At 42.1% G+C, this 20,405-nt stretch overlaps 1 protein-coding gene across 4 annotated transcripts in view; it reads right to left on the minus strand.

The window, feature by feature from the left end:
* OTUD7A (OTU deubiquitinase 7A) overlaps positions 1-20,405 on the minus strand; it is a 165,473-nt gene that overhangs the window by 76,450 nt on the left and 68,618 nt on the right. For all 4 annotated transcript variants that reach the window (XM_054694795.1, XM_054694794.1, XM_037510107.1 and 1 more), the window contains 3 exons: positions 18,234-18,360; positions 1,884-1,972; positions 329-483 (listed from right to left, as the gene is read on the minus strand). In XM_054694795.1, coding sequence (XP_054550770.1) covers positions 329-479 — 151 coding nt within the window. In that variant the 5' untranslated portion in view covers positions 480-483; positions 1,884-1,972; positions 18,234-18,360. The remainder of the gene's footprint in view (positions 1-328; positions 484-1,883; positions 1,973-18,233; positions 18,361-20,405) is intronic.

Below are 20,405 nucleotides of genomic sequence, written 5' to 3' on the forward strand. Positions count from 1 at the left end.
CTCATCTAAGACAGATATAAAAAACTAAGGTCTTCAATAAAAGTGTTTTCTTGAGTGTGCTGTAATGTCAATGTGAATAGATTTCCTTTAAAAAATAATGATCGATACATTTGGACTCAATAACTATAATAAGCTTTAATGGAAAGCAAAGCCTAGTGAATGCCTTCTGCACTTTTATTGTAGAGGGTTGAGTGTCTGCTCCATGCTTAAAGTCAAGAATAGCAATTATTTCATCACACCTTTAATTTTATAGAGTCCAATTGCCATAGCTATCAGGCAACAGACATCTTTTCAAGAGGATTGTGCTGTGGTGAGGAGGTCTGCTTACCTTCCAGCAGGTCTCTGGCCAGACCAGGTTCTGCCCCCGTGGACCGAACAAAGTCTGACAGGACTGCGTCCATATCAAGAGTCATATGATCATGTAGAAGGGCTGCCCAACACTCAGCCGAGGTGGGGTTTGGAAGCAGACTAGAAACCATCCATCTGCCAGACCAAAGAGAGAGAAAGGCATCTTATCACAGACAGAAGCGGTGATGTGAGCGAGAACACGTGCAGAGGCCCAGTGAAGTGGGGGAACTGGTTCCGCCAACTATGACATATCTTTGAGCGGGTTTGGGAAACTGGCTGATTATTCGTATATGACATTATTAAATAACTAAAGTCAAACTCAAATACCACCCCTCGGTAAAATTCCAATGCCAACTCCCACTGATTGAAAAGAAGACTGATTAGATTATTCAAAAACAAACAACCCCCCCCCCCCCCAAAGCCTGCATACACTTAGGTTAATTTGGAGTCATGAGATTTCTAATCCTCTTTCAGGTTATACAGACGGGGAACACTTCCACAGTGTAACTGTGTTGCCCGCTATGTCAGGATTACGCCTTAATGGGTGAGCCTACCCAGCCCCCTCAGTCCCCACTTGGCTTTGGGAAAGATTTTAAATTAACCCAGAATTTGACTGAAATGACAAATTTGATGAAGATGACTCTAAACTGCCATTTCTCAGAGTTATGGTCTCAGTAACAATCCAGCAAAATTCCAAGGGAGTCAATCTCCTAGGCAGCTCAGTCCCATTTAGAGGGATGCAACAGGCATCTTGCAGTCTGATCACATGCTGACTGTGCAAGTCAATATGGGGGGAAAAGAGATGAGCCCATGGCATGTGAGGGTGGCCCATATGAGTGGTCAGTGCTGGACTATTGGTGGATAGTTAGCTGATCATGGCTGAAAAAGTGCAAATGTATTCCTGTGCAAGAGGGTTCAGCATAGTATGGGCTGTGGGCCAATGGTGGTCCACAATATTGCGTTTTGTAGAGATATTATTAAGTTGTCCTGGAGCACAGCCACACTGATTCACTGATGTATTGTCTGTAGTTGCTTTTGTCCATGGCTGAGAGGTTAAAGCAGAAACCAAACTTTTTACTCTCTTTACAGAAAGTACGTTGACTTCAGTATAAAGAAAAATTGTATACTAGCAAGTATGCAACTGATTTCACATGTTGTGGGGTGATTTTCAATCCCATGTCCTCCGTTCCTTCTTTTGGGATAACCACTTGGAGGGGCTCTGCTGGGCGAAGGGAGTTTGGATCTGTGATGACCACTGGTGCTTTAGAATAGGTACAGTGACCTGATCCCAGTCCAGCTCTGTTCCTCCAAGGGGCGGGGACATGCTGGTGAATCTCCCCAAGCCCAGCTGGGCCCCCAAAAGCATGGGGGTGGAGAATAAACTCATCTAAATTACCAGGCGGGGAGGACAGGGATCAGGCAGGGAGGAGTCTGTAACCTCAGAGACGTTCATTGTCATTATGCCATCTTGCCACAGCTCCTACTTGGGAGTAATTTTAGGTTGCTGTGGCTAGAAAATAAGATAATTATTTTACCTAATGTTTATGGTACCAATTAAGAGATTGTTTCTTTCTCCTCTCCAGAAGTCTTGGCCCAGAGAGTTTCTTCTTTTCACCACTTCTACCTGGTAGACAAATCAGAGAATAAGAATATATTATTTTGTACTTCCAATTAAAATTGACAATGTAGGGCCTCCCGGGTGGCGCAGCGGTTGAGCGCTGGGTTGCGAAGCTGCCCGCGGCCTCTGCGGCGCCGGTTCGATCCCCGGCTGCTCCCCGGCCACCGGCGGAGGATCCCACATGGCGCGCAGACCTCTCCTGCCGCCCGCTGCTCCCCTCAGCAGTGTACTTCGGTCCTTCTGCCTGCTCTGCTCCCCGCTCTGGCTCTGGTGAATTCTCTCACCCTCCCGCGCTTCTGACTGTACCCAGTGCATGTATAAACAAAACAAACAAACAAACAAAATAAATAAATAAAACATGCCTCTATAAAAAAAAAAAATAAAAAGATTTAAAAAAAAAATAAAAAAAAATAAAATTGACAATGTATTAATAAACTTTACTGAGTGGTTTTATTATGAATGGATGTTGATTTTCAATGAAAATGATTTTTTTCTTAAGATATTTACATATGATGAATTTTATTAAAGAACTTAATATTGAACCTAACTTGTATTTCTGGAACAAATCCCTTTAATCCTTCATTGGTATTTTTTAAAGATTTATTTATTTATGCATACAGGAACTGAGGTACAGGCCAGCGGGGTGAGAGGATTTACCAGAGACAGAGTGGGAGCAGAACAGGCAGATGGACTGAAAGCACTGCGGAGGGGAGCAGTGGGCGAGTCAGGAGAGGTCTGCTGCACCATGTGGGTAGTTTCCTGGCTGGGGATTGAACTCCTGCTGCAGAGGCTGCAGACAGCTTCATAGGTTGCATCTTAACCCCTTGTGCCACCAGGGAGGCCCTTCACTGGTATTTTTTAATGTGCTTTTTGATTCAGTTTGTTAATTTTTATTGAAAGTTCTTATGTTGATATTGATAAATTAGGTTTATCTGTGTTTTATTTTTTATGTGCAATGCCTCAAGTTTTATAGTCAATGCTATATGCTTGAAATCAAATTGGAAGTTTCTCTTGTAATAACCAAAAGCACTAGAGTCATCAGATATTTGAAGATTTGGTAGATATTCCCTGTGAATCAATCTGTTCTTAATGCTTCCTTTGGAGAGAACACTTTTTACAGACTTCTCTAATTTTATCCTATGGAAATTGCCCTTCTAGGAAACCAAAGTGACTCCATCTTGTATATCTTAAGCTCATAATTGGTATTTGTCCTACATTGAAAGACAGTCATTTTCTCCATTGTTTACTTCATGTGTATTAACTTATACTCACAATGCACACACAACTCTATTAATCTTAGTAGAACAAAGATGTGTGATATGATCCCCTGGACATCAGATATGTTCATCTGGCATCAGTAGTCTTGCACAAGATTGAACACATGTGTTAAGCACCCCCTATAAGGATGGGTGGAATGGATCCTGCCTTGACCCAAATTCCTGTTCAGCAGCTCCAGTGCCAAGGAAGCTGTATGCAAGTTTCCCTTAAAAAACTTTAAGTGTGATTAATGGATGTGACTGCTTCACTTTTTGGACTCAATTTACTTTCTTAATTTGGGGAATCTTATTCATTCCCACAGCCATATACTCCATTTGGACTTTCTATCTCTAGAGGATTCCATTATGTTAGATTATACTTCCCTGCAAATATATCTATTTCATCTCAGTTTTCAGTTTTTTTTTCCCAGAAGCATTAGACAAATGGTATATCAAATTTATTTGAGTGGAGTTAGACAATGAAAGAAATTCTTCTCATGGGTTTAAATCCTCTTGACATCTAAATGAAGAAAATAACTACTACTTGCGGAGTACACACAATGACATCTACTGCACTTTGTGGTGAGAGTTAATAACAGCTTCACAAGGCAGATGGCTTTGTTCCATTTTACTGAAGCCCAGAGAGCACTGTGGCAGAGTAATGATTTCCACAGAGAACCACTTTGATCCAAAGGTTGCTAATCAACATCCTTTAAAATGTTACATGGATCTCCAATGTTCTCAGACCATAGAATCTGGTGCTTCTGAAATATATTATGGGCATAGATGCATGAGAGAAGCAAATCATTCTCTTAGTTGACATTCAATCATACCTTTTAATAATTTCTTCTAGCATACAAAGATGGAAGAAAAGTCTGTCCTAAAATTTTTATTTTGGGAAATAGTTGTAAGCGTAGGATTTACTTAGTGCACTGAAATGATACATAAATCAATGAAACATTCAGTTCCTCAAGAGCTCTTAATATAAGAACAGGTGTATAGCTGTGGGTATCCTCAAGGACATGGGACCCTCAGAGTTAAAGACTATCTTTTGATGCTGCTTCCTTCCTTGAATTGATATTACAGACTTTGGCACTCTTAAATAATCCACATGGACTAACAATGACTAAATTTGAAGGTGAGCATTGAACATGGAAGTGGATTTTTGAGACCTTTAAACATGGCAGCACTTGTTCCGATGTGTGAAGGGCAACTACATCCTTGCAACTGTGTAATATGCCCACATTTGGGAACAACCACTTCCAAGGGAACTTGAATGTCAGACACATCTCATCCTTGCAAACCTACAGCAGTGCTTCTCTGCAGAATTCCAAGGCTCCAGCACTGGAAAATGCTTGCAAGTCTCCTTTACTTTGTTGTTGTTGTTGTTTTAAGATTTATTTATTTATGCATACAAGAACTGGGTTACAGGCCAGATGTGTGTGGGGTGAGGGGATTCACCAGAGACAGAGTGGGGAACAGAACAGGCAGACTGACTGAAATACACTGCTGAGGGTAGTAGTGGGTGAGTCAGGAGAGGTCTGCTGTGCCATGTGGGTATCTCCCTGTCCAGGGATCAAACTCATGCTGCAGAGGTTGCAGACAGCTTCACAGGTTGCATCCTAACCTCTTGCACCACCAGGGAGGCCCAGGACTCCCTTACTTTGAAAGATTTATGCCTTTATTCTCCAGGTTCCCAAATTTAGCTGTTATACTGCATAATGTGTGTCTGGAATGGACCACTGTGCCACTAACAAGGGTTAAACAAACAACTCATTAATCAGTTTTGTACATTAATTATTGAATTTTATCAATTTCATCAATTTATTTAGCTCTTCATCTGGGAAAAAGATAATTTTAAGGTAAAAAGTCTAGTGGCTCAGGTTCTTTTTTCTTCTTTAGAAAACAAATCCTTTTTGAAGGATGGGGAAAAAATAAATGGATGCAAAGACTATGCCTTTGAAGATGTTTGAAGATGTCAATTCTCATATTTTATTAAAAATATGAATAAATTCAGTGCAATCACAAGATAACTTAGAAAAATAAATGGGCAAGAAATTCCAGAGTAATTTTGATAAAGACCAAAGTAAATGCAGAAATTTGCCCTACCACATATCAAACATAAAAGTACTCTGATTAAAGCAGTATGTGGTACAGCACATAGACCAATTGAGAAAAACAGGAAATACAGAGATGGTGGGAGAGAAAGACAGGGGAGAGAGAGAGAGAGAGAGAGAGAGAGAGAGAGAGAGAGAGAGAGAGAGAGAGAGAGAGAGAGAGAAATTCAAATTCATATGATTGTGGCAGGTGCTGTAAATTTCCCATTCAATATCCATTCCCCTTGTTAGTTGACAGATATTTGGTTTTGTTCCTGACTGCAATGTTCTCAGTCCCATGTAATAAGTCATGATTGGTCGAAGCCAATCAAGACAATTCTGATTTCTGCTTTACAAGCTTTTCTTGCAGCTGAAAGTATCTAGATCACCAGTTCTTCCTCTTCCACAAGCACTCAAAATGCAGGAGGAAATCTGCTGGCTATTTTTGCTGAACATTTTCTTATCAAAAGGGCACACACAGAATCCCATTTTTCCCATCTTGAAAGTGATGTGACACAAGATGCTGTACCAGTCTATCCTCGTGAAGGAAAAATAGAGAGACCTTCAAAGATGCTTGCCTGATATCACTAAGCACTAGCTGAAGGCCAACACAGATTCCAGAATCTTGTTTGAAAATAGTTATCTTCAATGAAGCCCCCGCGAGTCAACTGTCCTGACACTTGAGGTCAAGATCATCATGACTATCTAATAACAAATGTAGAGAATTCCCCAAATTTGTAGAAATCCAGTAAGGAAAGGGCAATATCCATCCATTTTTATATATCTTCTTTCTTCCCTCCCCATACCTTTACGCCTATCTGTTGTATATATAAAATACATATTTATTTTAATTTAATTTTTATCTATCAATCAATTAACTCTGTCCTGACATAGTGACTAACACAGAGAAGAGCCTCAATAACTGTTAGCTTACCTATTCCCCTTCTCCCCATTCGCTCTCCATTTCTACAACTAACTGTAATTAATAGAGTTCTTGCTCTGTGTCATATGGCAGGCCTATAACACAAAATCATGCACGGTCTTTGCCTTGAGGAGTATTCAGACTGGTGGAAGAAGGAAAATGAAAGCAGTTACATCACACAGTGCTTGCAGCAACGAGAGAGACAAGATGGTGTAGTAGCACACTCCAAATTGGACTGGAGGAGAGAATTAGAGTGACTCTGAGGACATTATCTCTCATCTGCAAACACAGTAAGTGTAGGAATTTTGTAAAAAGGTAGAGGGCTGAGTCCATGTGGATGTAAGGTAGGGGAACTATGGAGAGTGAAAAAGATAGGAAAGATAGACCTGGAGAAAAATTGAATCAGGTTACATTTCAGAAACAAAACTTTAAATTTATAAAATTCAGATAAGAGACTAAAGATGACTTAAATAAGTGACAAGATGAACTGTTTGCATGGAATACAAAATATAATATTGTTAAAATGTCAATTATCCAGGGCCTCCCCGGTGGCGCAGCGGGTTAAGCGCAGCACTGTGAGGCTGTCTGTAGCCTTTGCGGCACCAGTTCGATTCCTGGCCGGCCGGGGAGAGTCCCACATGGTGCGGCAGACCTCCCCTGTCATACCTGCTGCTCCCCTCAGCAGTGTATTTCAGTCAATCAGCCTGTTCTGTTCCCCACTCTGTCTCTGGTGAGTGCTCTCACCCTCCCGTGCCTCTGGCCTGTGCCCTAGCTCTTGTATAAAAATAAGTAAATCTTAAAAAAATAAAGCCAATTATTCTCATACTGCTTTCTGAATTCAATACAATCCTAATCAACATCCCATTATTAATCTTTATAGACACAGATAAGGTGATGGAGAGATAAATGGATTAGCCAGAAAAAATTTGGAAAAAGAAGAAAAAAGTTGAAGGAGTCACACTACCCAATTTTAGGATACATTATAAATTTACTGTGGTGAAGAAAGTATAGAATTGGCAAAAAGCTATACATGTAGATAAAGTGAACAGAAAACAGACAACAGCTTTTAGACAAAGACATAAAGGCAATCCAGAGAGAAAGGACTGACATTTTAATAAGTAGGCATCTGTAGGCAAAAAAAAGACAAAAGAAACTTAACCTACACATCATATAATACATAAAAATTAATTCTAAGTGGATCACAGGCTATGCGTGCAGGTGTGTTTAGGTTTAGGTATCTATTTGTATGGGCATGGATGTACATGCTTGCATGTATTCAGCAGGTATTCAGTGGTGTGTGTGTGTGAGTCTGTGTGACAATGTATGATGGTGCACGTATGTGCTTATTTTGGATGTGGGTGCACATGGGTGCATGCGTGCATGGCTGTGTGCAGGTATGCACAGTATGCACATGTTTCATGAGTGAGTGAGTCTGTGTGTCAAGGGGTGAGGTGGGGAATTGAACCTTTATACTTGGAAGTTTCCAGTATACTTATGGTAAGTGAAACAGAGTGGTAACATAAGAGTTCTTTCTTATTAAAAAATGTACTTAAATTTCCAAAGCATAGGAGAATGCCAGCTTTTTTCTTTAATAGGCCCATATTAGTTGAATATTTACCTTTAGTGATTGATAAAATTCAGTGTTTTATCTTTCAAACAGAACATGCCAGTTTATCTAAACAAACCAACAAAAAACAAATAAAAAAGGAATGGGGTTTTCTCTATGCATGACATTATCCTGGATAGCTTTGAAAATTTTAATAAGCTGGCATCAAGACAGATGGATTTTTAAGAACCTGCCCATCTTTCTGCAATGAACTGACAACTTTATGACCTAATGTATTAATCTACTAATTGTGGTGTTCTTTAGTTATGTGGGTTATAACTTTAGTCACTGGAAACACTTATCTTAAAATAATCCACACAGACATGCAAACAAAACTGGGACAATTTTATTTCTAGTCCCTGATTTTCATAGCTTCATCTTTGAAATGAAGACAGCAGTTCTTATTTTACATGCTGTGGCTCCTGGCTTATAGTGAGTACTAAAAAAGGTTAGATATAATTATTAATATTCTTCATTTATTTTTTGCAAATATATTCTTAAACCAGTAACTTTGGTAAACTAAGGAAAGGAAACCTTCTAGAGTACCATTCTTTTAGAAAATTAGCTTTCAGTAATTTTTGTATCATGTCAAAAGAACTTACTGTTTTTAAAAGGTTATTTCTATGTTGAAACTGATGAATGTGAAGTTAAAGTTTACCGCTATTTGAATCAAGAAAGAAACTGCATTTTTAAACAGAAAATATATATGTCCACATTCCCCTAAGGAAATAATGGTGAAAGGAATTTCACTCAAACACTAACTATTGGCTCAGAACCAAGAAAGACACTATGCAGTTCTGGAGGAAATAGTCACAGCAAGTTTGAAGCAATTGATTTCAGCAAAGCAAATGCTATTGGTAGAGTACGGAATATTTTTTTCTGAACTGCACATTATCTCCACAAATAAGCTGTTTCTGAGTTCAAGCCTCTAATCATGGCCAAGGATGTAATCACAGTTGCCAAAGAAAGGAAACCCAAATGGAATTGGCATCCAGGAAGGAAAATTATTAATCTTACAGATTATTCAAGAATGTGAAAGGGTAGTAGAAACAGAGGGAGAAGGAAGATGGGAGAAGCAGGTAAAGAGATGAATGAGAACACTGCTGAGAAGCACATCTCCAAATAAAAGTAACACTAAAATTTCATGGCTGTTATATTAGCTATTAGTTGCTGCCAAACAAATGACCTCGAAATTTAGAGACTTAAAACAATCCTTGCTTGTTAGTTTGCAGTTTCTGTGGGTCAGGCATCAGGTGTAGCTTAGGCGAGTTATCTGACCTGGGTCTTTCATAAGCTGCAACCAAACTTGGTTGGGACTGCTGTCTCATCTGAAGGCTCAACTCGGTAAGGAAGGATCCCTTGCAGGTGAGGGCTGACAGGAATATTTCCTTTTTTTAAAAAGATTTATTTTTATTTATTTAGGCATACAAGAACTGGGGTATAGGCCTGAGGTACAGGGGGCAAGAGAATTCACCAGAGACAGAGAGGGGAACAGAACAGGCGGATCTACTGAAATACACTGCTGAGGGGAGCAGCGGGTGAGTTAGGAGAGGTCTGCTGCACCATGTGGGTAGCTCCCTGTATGGGGATTGAACTCATGCTGCAGAGGCTGTGGACAGCTTCACAGCGTTGTGACTTAACCCCTTGCGCCAGCAGGGAAGCCCAGGCAAGAATAATCCTTGAGGACCTGAGCTCCTTGTTGCATAAGCATTACCATCAGCAAGTGACAAGTGGTCATCAGAGCAAGCACGGGAGAAGAGTGAGAAGGTAAGAGGAAGTCACTGGGGTTGGTAACCTGACTTCAAGGTGACATCCCATCACTTCTGCTGCAGTCTGTTCGTCTGCAGGTTCAGCCCAACACAAGGGCTTAGGACAACACAAGCTGCAAGTGTCAGGAGGCAGGACAATGAAGGCAGGAGGCAGGACAAGGAAGCTGCCCGCCACAGGTGCCCTTGCAGCATCTGTAGAAGGACTCAAGTTCATGTGCAGGCCAAAAGCAACACTTTGATGTGATTATGATATTTCATAATTTCTCGGTCACCTTTCTTTTTTAGCTAATTGCTAAAGGAAAACAGCCCAGACTTGAAAGAAGGAAAACTGACTGCATGAAATTTTGATATCTTGAGAGAACATTGATTAGTAAACCTGAAACTTCTGGAAAATGTCAAATTATTTACCTAGCAATTCACAACTGATAAAAATGCAGAGGATATATGTGTAACTCTGTAAAATTATAGGTTAGTCTGCAGAAATTGATAACATATTATGAATTTTATTGCCCCAGTAAAAACATTAACCCCAGAGAGGATATTATTTTTATTGCTCTATAAAGAGCTGGCTTAACATTTCAGTTTTTTGTAGTTCTTTCCCAACTGACTTTATGAATCCTGGTTACTCAAATGCTCTTGAAGCCAGATCATTTGTCTTCTTAAAGTCTCCTTTTTTAAAAAAAAAAAATATTTATTTATGTATACAAGAACTGGGGTACATGCCAGAAGTATGTGTGTGGGGGGTGAGAGGATTCACCAGAGACAGAGTGGGAACAGAACAGGCAGACCGACTGAAACACACTGCTGAGGGGAGGAGTAGGTGAGAAAGGAGAGGTCTGCTGTGCCATGTGGGTATCTCCCTGACTGGGGATCGAACTGGTGCTGCAGTGGCTGCGGACAGCTTTATAGGTTGAGTCTTAACCCCTTATGCCACCAGGGAGGCCCTTAAGGGCTCCTTTATCAATAAATTAAATAAGGTTCTAGTACAAAATAACAAATGATTTTATTTGGGGTTTGGGTTTTTCGTGTTCAAAGAATGCCCACAAAGAACAGAGGGAATTTGACAAAGTGCTGAAAAAAACAATCACAACAGAAACTGGGATTACTTTAACTGGTCAAGCCAGATACATATATCTGTGATGGCATGCTCAGTATGGACAGCAGGCCCCTCTACCATAGAAGATTCCAGAACTGCTCTTGACTATGCCTTTTGAGTACTGATATTCATCCTGCCTCACTGAGGGCAGAGCCCTTTTCCCCTGGGGCTTTGAGAGGAGGCCCCGGAAGTCAAGATCTGATCACTCCTGTTTCCTGCCCAGTGATGCCAATGAACCTATGCTGAGGCCCACATGCTGCCAGGGCTCTAGAGAGAAACCCACACCCAGAAAAGTTACCCCTGAAGATGCAGCAAGCACGGAGGGGTGGAATGGCTCCAGGGAAGAAAGATCCAGAGTGTGACATACTAATAAAATATCCAAACCAAAATATCTCCTTTGACCTCCTCTGGGTCCACACAGATTCCTGGGAAGCCACAAGGACACCAAGGACACAACTTCATGCTAGAAGAAGGGAAGCTGCATGTGGGGGAAGGTCATGGCCGCAGAGGGGGAGTGAGCAGTGTTGGTGCTGGTGACGTGACCACAGGGACATGGTCTGAGGCCCACTGAGGTGGGTGCGAGACTAAAGCTGGGCCCGAGTGAGCAGGGGAGCCTGGGACAACAGTTCTCAGCCTGAGCTTCAGGACACAATGTCCAACAGGACATTGTGTTTTTTCCTAGGGGATATGAGTAGGAGGAGTTTGTAAACTATCAACTTTCAAATTCGAATTCCATACATCTGCTCTAAAATTCCTCTGTGGGGAAGAAGGTTGCTCTGCAGCCTTACTGTCCCTCTCCCTAGTCTGCCCTATAGCTGGAAACATGAAGCACCAGCCAAGGATCCCCCCATATCCACCTCATGAAGCGACTCTTCTGTGTTATATTTAATTTCCGTTGCAATTATACTGCTTTGATCAATGTGCACTAGTATAAACATACAGTAATAGCTCAAGCAACAGAAATGTTTTATCATATACATGCATACATATGGACCTGAATATACATACATACACACACAAACAAAGAAATATGATAGAATAACCAACAAATGACTGTCAAGAAGAAAACTGTAAAGTTCTGTGGAGGGTGTAAAATACGAATGCAAATTTGAGAAGAAAACAAAATGATGTCAATTTTCGGTGAAGGAAGAATCTGGCTGTGCATTTTGAACAGGTAAAGTCAATATTTATATCTCACTGTCTGTGTTTTTAAAAAGTGATAGGACTATGCTATTTTATTTTACTTTTAAAATATTTATTATTATTACTTTCAATTAAGGTAACATGGTTATAATCTTTACAAGTTTTAGGTGTATAGCTTCATACCTTGACATCTGCATCTACCACACCAGGCCCACCATCAAGAACTGGAATTTTAAGAGTCATTATTCATGGTATGCTTGAAATAACATCTTTGCCTCTATTTAAATTTATGATGTAGAATGTTAGATGCGCACTCAGCCTTGTGGCTGGAGCACAGGACTTCAAGACTAGCTGAGCAAGTGCATGGTTGGATGGTGATCTTATCCAAGAGTACAGAGACAGGCAGGGGGCTGGCTCCTCAGGCCCTGTTCTCCAGGACTCAGGGGAACGGTCTCTGCTCAATACGGAAAGGTCAGCATGGGGCCCAAGAGCCGAGGAAGGACAGACAGCACAGGAAGCCCAGGAAGCAGCTCAGGTGGGCTGGGTGCTGACCACACCCCAGCTGGGAGGTGCAGTGTGCAAAGCCAGTCCCATTTCTCAGTGACTCTGATGTGTCCTGGGTGGGCACAGTGAGCTCTTAATTCTGGCACCGTGACATAAGAAAACCATGAAAAGCAGACTAAGAACACTGACTCCTAGCTCTGGGGATTGCCCGGAGGGGACACAAACCACCCACCCCAAAATGACCCCAGAACAATGCTGTATACTAATGTCACAGCTCAGTTGTCTGCAATAATAGCCAAGTCTGCATGGAGGTAGGGCAGGGGGAAGGGAGCAGGAATTCCCTGAGCACCAGCCCACTGTGAGAAGACGCCCCAAGGCCAACACACAAGGATAGCTGGTTCTCACTGAGACCTCCAGCCTTCTCAACAGGTGCCTCAACCCTGAGTCCTCAGGAATTACGCCCCTTGGTCCTCACCCTATATGGTGGACATTGCCGTCCCTGTCCTTATTTCAGACAGGAAACTGAGGTCAAGAGAGCTGACCCACACTAGAAAACCACACTGTGCCTTGGCAGAACCAGGATTTGGGCTCCACTTCTGTTGGTAGAGGCCATGTCATCCCCAGGAGCCCACAGGTTGGAATTATCAGCTTAGGTCAGGGGCTGAGGAGGCTGGGGACCTGTGACTGCCATGGGGCTGGGATGAGGCTGCTGCCCTCCCTCCTCCAAAGGCAGCAACCTCTGCACGAGGAGGAAGGTGCATTTAGAATTTCCATTTAAAACAATCAAAGAAAACCTGGGGGCAGGACTGACAGGCATGGGCTTCAGCATTTGCTCTGTGCGGCTCATTTCTTCCACAATGGTGAGCGTCACCCATGAAGGTCAGGAAAGGGTCTCCTATGAGGAATCTCTGGTGCTTAGTGCTGCTGGATTCGAAGTGGAAGAGTGAGCACACTTCTCACTCCAGGCCAGAGAACTCAGATTTCTATCCATGCACTTCGGGAAGCAGACAAGAGGTTGCCCGGACACACCCAACTGCATAATCACATGAAGCCCAAGTCATTTGCTCTGTGTTACTCAGAACCAGAGAGATGCTTTGAAGCTGGCTTCATGGCATAAACTATCAAGTCCCGCCTGCACCACAGACCCTTCCCCAAGACACTCAGTAGGAGGCCTGGAGACAGGCAGGGGGCCCTGCCACGCGAATGACCAAGAAGAACACGTGGGAAGGGATGTTCAAGCTGACTCCATCTTGTGTCCGAGCTCCATCTTATGGACTTTTAGCTTAAACAAACAAAACACTTTACTGACTGGCAAGAACCGGTTTCTAGCTAGACAAGGTCTTCCCAGAGAACGGTGCTGAAGTTTTTTTTCTCTCTTTTTCATCTCTCCATAGTAACCAAGGCCAGCTTGACTGAAAGCCAATGAACTCTAAGGAATGCAATCTATAACCCATCCTAGTTCTTGGTAAACAGCTTTTGCAAACTTATCCTCCGTTCTCCTTCTTTTGTCCTTTAAAAAACCCCAAAGACTCCAGCAGGGGACACAACTTGGGTTAGTACCTTGTTTGCACCCCCCGATTTGCAAATCTAAGATCCCAAATAAATGCCATATTTTAATATAATCTCTGCCTGTTTTTCTTGATCAACAGAGGAACACAGGAGGAAGAGGGGTTGGAACTTTAGGGGGGCGTCTTTTCTCCAAGCAGTGGTGTCACCTCTGGGTCTGCAAGGCCTGGACAACCTATACTGGCTGGGCCAACTTCCCCCAGAAAGAAGAACAGGTGACACCACAAGCCATCCCTGAAAGCTCAGCCTGACTAGCATAAGGTGGGGGAACACGTTGACTGCAGCGTGCTCCCCACAACAGCCATGCTCCATGGACACCAGCCCTATTGTCTTGAGGCAGGTAGAATTTTCAGGTGAAGTATTTTTAAGAACTATTTATTTTCTATTTAAAATTGTTCTCCGAGGGCAATCTTTTCCCTCTTTTCTTTTTTAAATACTTACTCTAATCCTTGTCCATAAATAGTTTCTAAACTAACATGTCTATTCAAAAGCTATTCTCTTGGTAAAATTTCTAAAACATTTTCTGGGAAGATTCCATGGCACTAGAGCTCAAATAGAACCATGGCACTTGATAGAAACAGAAAGACATCTAATAATTTTTTTGTAAATTCTCATAGCTGCCTAGGAAGTAGTTCTTTTTTTTTTTAAGATTTATTTATTTATTCATAAAAGAGCTGGGGCACAGGCCAGAGATGCAGGGGGGAGGGGCATGAGAGGATTCACCAGAGACAGAGCGGGGAACAGAACAGGCAGATTGACTAAAACACATTGCTGAGGGGAGCAGTGGGCAACACAGGAGAGGTCTGCTTCACCACTTGGGCCTCTCTCTGGTCAGCTGGGGATCAAACCTGTGCTGCAGAGGCGGTGGATTGCCTCAGTGTGGTGCCAACCCCCCTGCGCCACCAAGGAGGCCCAACATCTAATAATCCTGCAACAAAAAGCCCCATTGCTGACCAGTGACTGAAAGGCAAAACCAACCACAGAGCAGGGGGTCCAGGCCAAGGGGGCGGGGGAGATGAAAGGATACTGAGAGCCTTAGAAAGAACCAGAAGGTACCACTTCATCAGGACCTCACTTGCTGAAGAATGTTTACTGTCATGGCGATTTTGTTTCTCTAAGCAACCCCTGAACAGCAGAGGTTTACATATATGGCTGCATAGATCACGGGGACCCTCTGCCCTGTCATTCAGTCTCCTGAGCATTTTTGCTAAGTGTCTTATTCAGCCTTCACTGCCTTCACTGCTCACCCAAGGTAACAAAAGATCTCAGGAGGGAAGCAGCATCCTCAGCCATCCTCCTGCTTTGAGAATACACAACAGTGAACCTCAACTGTGGGCTCCACCCAAACTGCCACCCTGCATTGTCGTTACTCTTGTCTACTATTTATTTTTCATTTGAGGTTCTACTGGTTCATACCACTGTACAAGTTTCAGCAGTACAGCTTCCCACTTCAGTGAATGTGTAGCCACACACCAAAATTCTAGTACTATTTACCATGATTGAAATGACCCCTCTACCTGTTCCTCCCACCCTCTCCCCTCTCCCCACACTCTTTCCTCAGGTAGCCATAACCACTGTGACTAACCACCATTCTGTTGTTAGAATCTAAGGGTTTGTTGGGTATTGTTTGCTCATTTGCTTTGTTTCTTCATGTTCTACTTACAAATGAAATCATTCAGTATTCGGTTCTCTCTTTCTGAATTATTTTGTTTTGCATAACCACCTCAAGTCCTACCTGCATGGTCACAAATATTAAGATTTCACTATTTTTAGGGCCTCCCCTGGTGGCGCAGAGGTTGAGCGCTGGGCTGCGAAGCTGCCCGCAACCTCTGCAGCGACGGTTGGATTCCCGGCCACCGGTTAGGGTCCCACATGGCGCGACAGACCTCTCCTGCCATGCCCGCTGCTCCCCTCAGCAGTGTATTCGTCAGTCTGCCTGTTCTGTTCCCCGCTCTGGCTCTGGTGAATTCTCTCACCCTCCCGCGCTTCTGACTGTACCCAGTGCTTGTATAAATAAATAAATAAAGATTTATAAGATTTTACTATTTTTATAGCTGAACTCTAGCACAATATGCATTATATATATATAACATGTACATTATATATAATACATATTATATATTTTACCATATCTTCTAAATCCAATCATTCATCAGTGGGCATTTAGGTTGTTTCCAGGTCTTGGTTGCTATGAACAGTGCTGCAATGAACACATTCTTGGTTTTCACATTCTGTGTTTTCGCACGCTTTGACTAGATGACTTGATGGAGAGTTGTTGGGTCACATGGTAGTGTTATTTTTAATTTTTTGAGCAACCTCCATACTTCCTTCCATGGAGTCTTTGCCCCCTATTTTGAATGATGAGGACATGGGGGTTGGTGTGGGGAAGCATTGGCTCAGTGTCATTTGGTTATTGTGTGATGGGGTGCAGATCAAGCTGGGTATTCAGACAGTGTGACTATGGAGTTTTTCTCTTGACCACCTCTCTGTTCTCCTTCATGTGATATTTCACAACCATGAAAATGCAAAAAGTGAAGGACCGACAGGGAAGAAAGTAATGAACTGAGTAGTTAAAAATCACAATACAACTGGGCCTCCCTGGTGGTGCAGCAGGTTGAGCGCCACACTGTGAAACTGTCCACAGCCTTTGCAGTGCGGGTTTGATCCCCTCAGCCAGTGAGAATCCCACATGTTGTGGCAGACCTCTCCTGTCATGCTCGCTGCTCCCCTCCCCTTAGCAGTGTATTTCTGTCATCTGTCTGTTCTGCTCCCTGCTTTGTCTCTGGTGAATCCTCTTACCCTCCTGTGCATCTGGCCTGTACCCCAGCTCTTGTATAAAAATAAATAAATATTTAAAAAAATCACAATACAACCAAAAATGAATTCTAAAAACTTTGGGTGACAGTTAACTAGGAAAGTTAATTCCACTGGTTGCTTATTAATTACAAGTAATAAAAAAGGTAACTTTATAAAGGTTATAAAGATCTGGCAGGAACCACCTTAGTCAGGGGAGCAAACACATCATCCCCAATCCTAGGTCACAATGATGTGTGGACCACTGGTGTGGTATGAATGCACAAAGTCTTTACCAGAACCTAAGGTTCAAGGAAGCGGGTAGACAGATCCAGACCGTGAACTACTCTATAGAATAAGTGGCTTAGATGCTTCAAAAATGTCAACATCACAAAGGACAAAAATGAAGGCAGGATTTTGATTCAGATTTAAAGAGATAGAACCAACTTCAGTACAAAATACTTAATTGAGTGCTAGATAGGGGAAAACAGCTATGAAGAATATTTTGGGGACCACTGGGGATATTTAAATATGGACTATTATTGAATAACATTACGTTATCGATGATAAAGTCCACAGTGATTATGGAATTAGTTTTCAAAATTGTCTGTGAACTTAGAAGATATCTGCCGAAACTTACTTTCCAATGATTCAGAGAAAAAAACAACGCACGCAAGACAACTATATATCTATAATCTCTACACATGTGTGCATGTGTATGTGTATGTGGGTAAACAATTGGTAAATCTGAGTGAAGATGGGTGTTTAGTTTCCATTTTTTCTGTAGATTTGCAGTTTATCAAAATGAAAAGTAGGCAAATAAGTAAATGAAAGAGTCATAGGCAAAAGAATTGTTATGCTAGCATATTGACTAGATAAATTTTGTATATTTTTGGCAAGAACTAAAGAAACATTAAAAATAAAAGCAATGACTATGATACGTTGTGACTCCCTTTTGTTTACATTATAAGTTGTTTAAAAATCAAATGATAGTAATGGATGGCAACAGCTTAGCAGATTTTATACTAGTGCAGATCAAATCATTACAAATCATCACAGATCATTAGTGTTGTTCAATCATTACAGTCATTTTTTTTGTCTTTGTAAGAATAATGCCAAGAACTGGCTGTGAAATGGAGGTTACAGGTGGAGGAGACAGAGGAGGGCTGTGGGTGCCTTGGTGGTGGGTGTGCTGTGAGAACTTGCATCCAAGCAGGTGTGACCCTCTGCCTCTGAATCATTGTAAACCAATTTACCTCAATAAAAGAAAAAGAGATTATGAAATCAATATTAAAAAGAAAGATTAATGCTTAATGACTTAAACACAAGATCTAATACAATATGAAGTCATCTTACAATTCTGTCTCAATGGACTTCAGTGGACAGGCAACCATCCCTCGCCTTAGACCTATTTCCAGGGATCTGCTTCTAGAACCACACAAGCTCTGTTGTTAGAGCTGTTGACTGCACTTGCCCCCTGGCCTGCTCCCCAGGACTGCCTGAACACAGGACTTACTCTGCAGACAGCGTGATTCTCTGCAGGTGTTGGTGCTCAGGCATCTGGAGCAACACCACACTGTCCCTGCTGGAAATGCTCCATAGTTGCCCCAGGAGAAGGTATGACACCACAGCCCCCGAGAACTCTGGAAAAGACAAGAAAAAAGAGAATGTCTACATGTCACGTCAAGTGAGAATTAAAATTTTCACTTAAAATTTTTTTTGTATTTTATTTTATTTTTTTAAACGATTTATTTATTTATTTATTTATTTATACGAGAACCAGGTTTACCCTGGTCAGAAGAGTGGGAGGGTGAGAGAATTCACCAGAGCCAGAGCAGGGAACAGAATAGGCAGACTGATGAAATACACTGCTGAGGGGAGCAGCGGGCGGCAGGAGAGGTCTGCATGCCAGGGGATCAAACCAGCGCTGTAGAGGCTGCGGGCAGCTTCGCAGCCCAGTGCTCAACCGCTGCGCCACCAGGGGAGGCCCTTTTTTTGTATTTTAAAATTGAATTAATACTTTGAAATTTTAAATGATTTTAAATATTAACTATGAACTTGGCATGGTCTTGACAGGGAATCCCAGACCATGGACCTCCCTCTTCAACACAAGATCCCATTCTTTAATTTTAATTTTTTAAAAGATTTATTTTATTTATTTATGCATACAAGAGCTGGGGAGTAGGTCAGAGGTGGAAGGGGGAGGATTCACCAGAGAGAGAGGGGAGCAGAACAGGCAGACTGACTGAAATACACTGCTGAGGGGAGCAGCGGGCAAGACAGGAGTGTTCTGCTGAGCCATGTGGGTAGCTCCCTGGCCAGGGATTGAACTGCTTCTTAATCCCTTGTGCCACCAGGAAGGCCCTCTTCAATTTTTAAATAAACACAAGCATCAGGAGGTAGGTCAGGAAAAATGGGAAAAGTCTCAAGGTCAGAACCCATGAGGACCTCGTGTTTCATGTTGATGATTCAGGAGAGGTGCAGGGTGTTTTCCAGAGGGGTTCACAAATTGAACCCCAACTTTTGACATTCCATGTGTGGTTCAGGCAGTGTGGTTCATGGGAAATCTTGAAATCAGAAAGCCATTCACAATTCCCACCTGGAGATGGTGAACCCCAGAAGTCAGGGCAATGACCACATTTGGTCCTGGCGGGGTGCACCGACTACGTGCGTACACAGTTGGAGGTGGTATGTCATGAACAGCCTGTGGACCACACCCCAGTCCAGACGGGCAGGAGCAGTGGGGTCATCAAAGGCATCGAGATTCCTGAGACTCACTCACTTTTCTGCAAATGTGGGAGCTTTCACAGGAATTAGAACCCTAGGGTGCTCAGAGGTCAGTGGGGCAAGACTGCACAGGTAAGATGAAGGAATTGAATCACATCTGTGCACCCCACACAGAGACCACATAAGCACAATAACTACCCTTTCCTACTGGAAACACCTTGCTTGGCCCTTTGGGGGAAGTGTCAGGAGCCTGCTTGCACCTCTGGAATCACCTGTTGGGGCTGGAGTGGACTTTCCCTGCTGGTCGTCAGCAGCCTGGAGCTCCACATCCCCAGAGGGATTCCCGTTGACATATCCTACCCAGATGGACAAAGCACACATCTTCATTAGCATAACTGCTTTACTTTCAACTTTTCAAATATAATGCAATCAGCCTCTCCTTTGGGTGGTTTGCGCCTTTTATCAATATAAAATATTTTGGTTTCAGTTTTATTCTCAATTTTGAATTCTACTCTTACTTGTTGCTACTCATTCTTTTTGTATTATTGCTTGTTATACTTTTATGTCTTTATATTTTTTACTATTTTAGGTCATTTTATTTCAGCTGTTTCTAATCTCATATTACACAGAAACTTTACTCAGTTTCAGAGTATCCTGTCTTTCAGTTAGGGAATTTAACCTATTTCATTTTTTTTTTTTTTTGGTGTGGGGTGGGATTAGAATGGGGGAGTGATTGGTTTATTTGGACCATTTTCTACATTTTATTTAGTCTTACCTAGTTTATGCAAGAAAACAAGTTTTCTTCTTCTTGTTTTCCCTACTGCCTTTAACTGATTTCATTCTTTTTTTTCCCTGTAAAATTTTTTAGAAATTATGTTATTTTCTCTTCTAATAGTTTCTTTACAGTTGTAAATGGTGTTGGTGTATTCACTTTTAAAAATCAAATTGAGAATTAATTAAT

The sequence above is a fragment of the Talpa occidentalis genome, unplaced genomic scaffold (genome assembly GCF_014898055.3).
Source record: "Talpa occidentalis isolate TD23 unplaced genomic scaffold, MPIMG_talOcc4v2.1 talOcc4.14, whole genome shotgun sequence".
In the NCBI taxonomy this organism is placed as follows: Eukaryota; Metazoa; Chordata; class Mammalia; order Eulipotyphla; family Talpidae; genus Talpa; species Talpa occidentalis.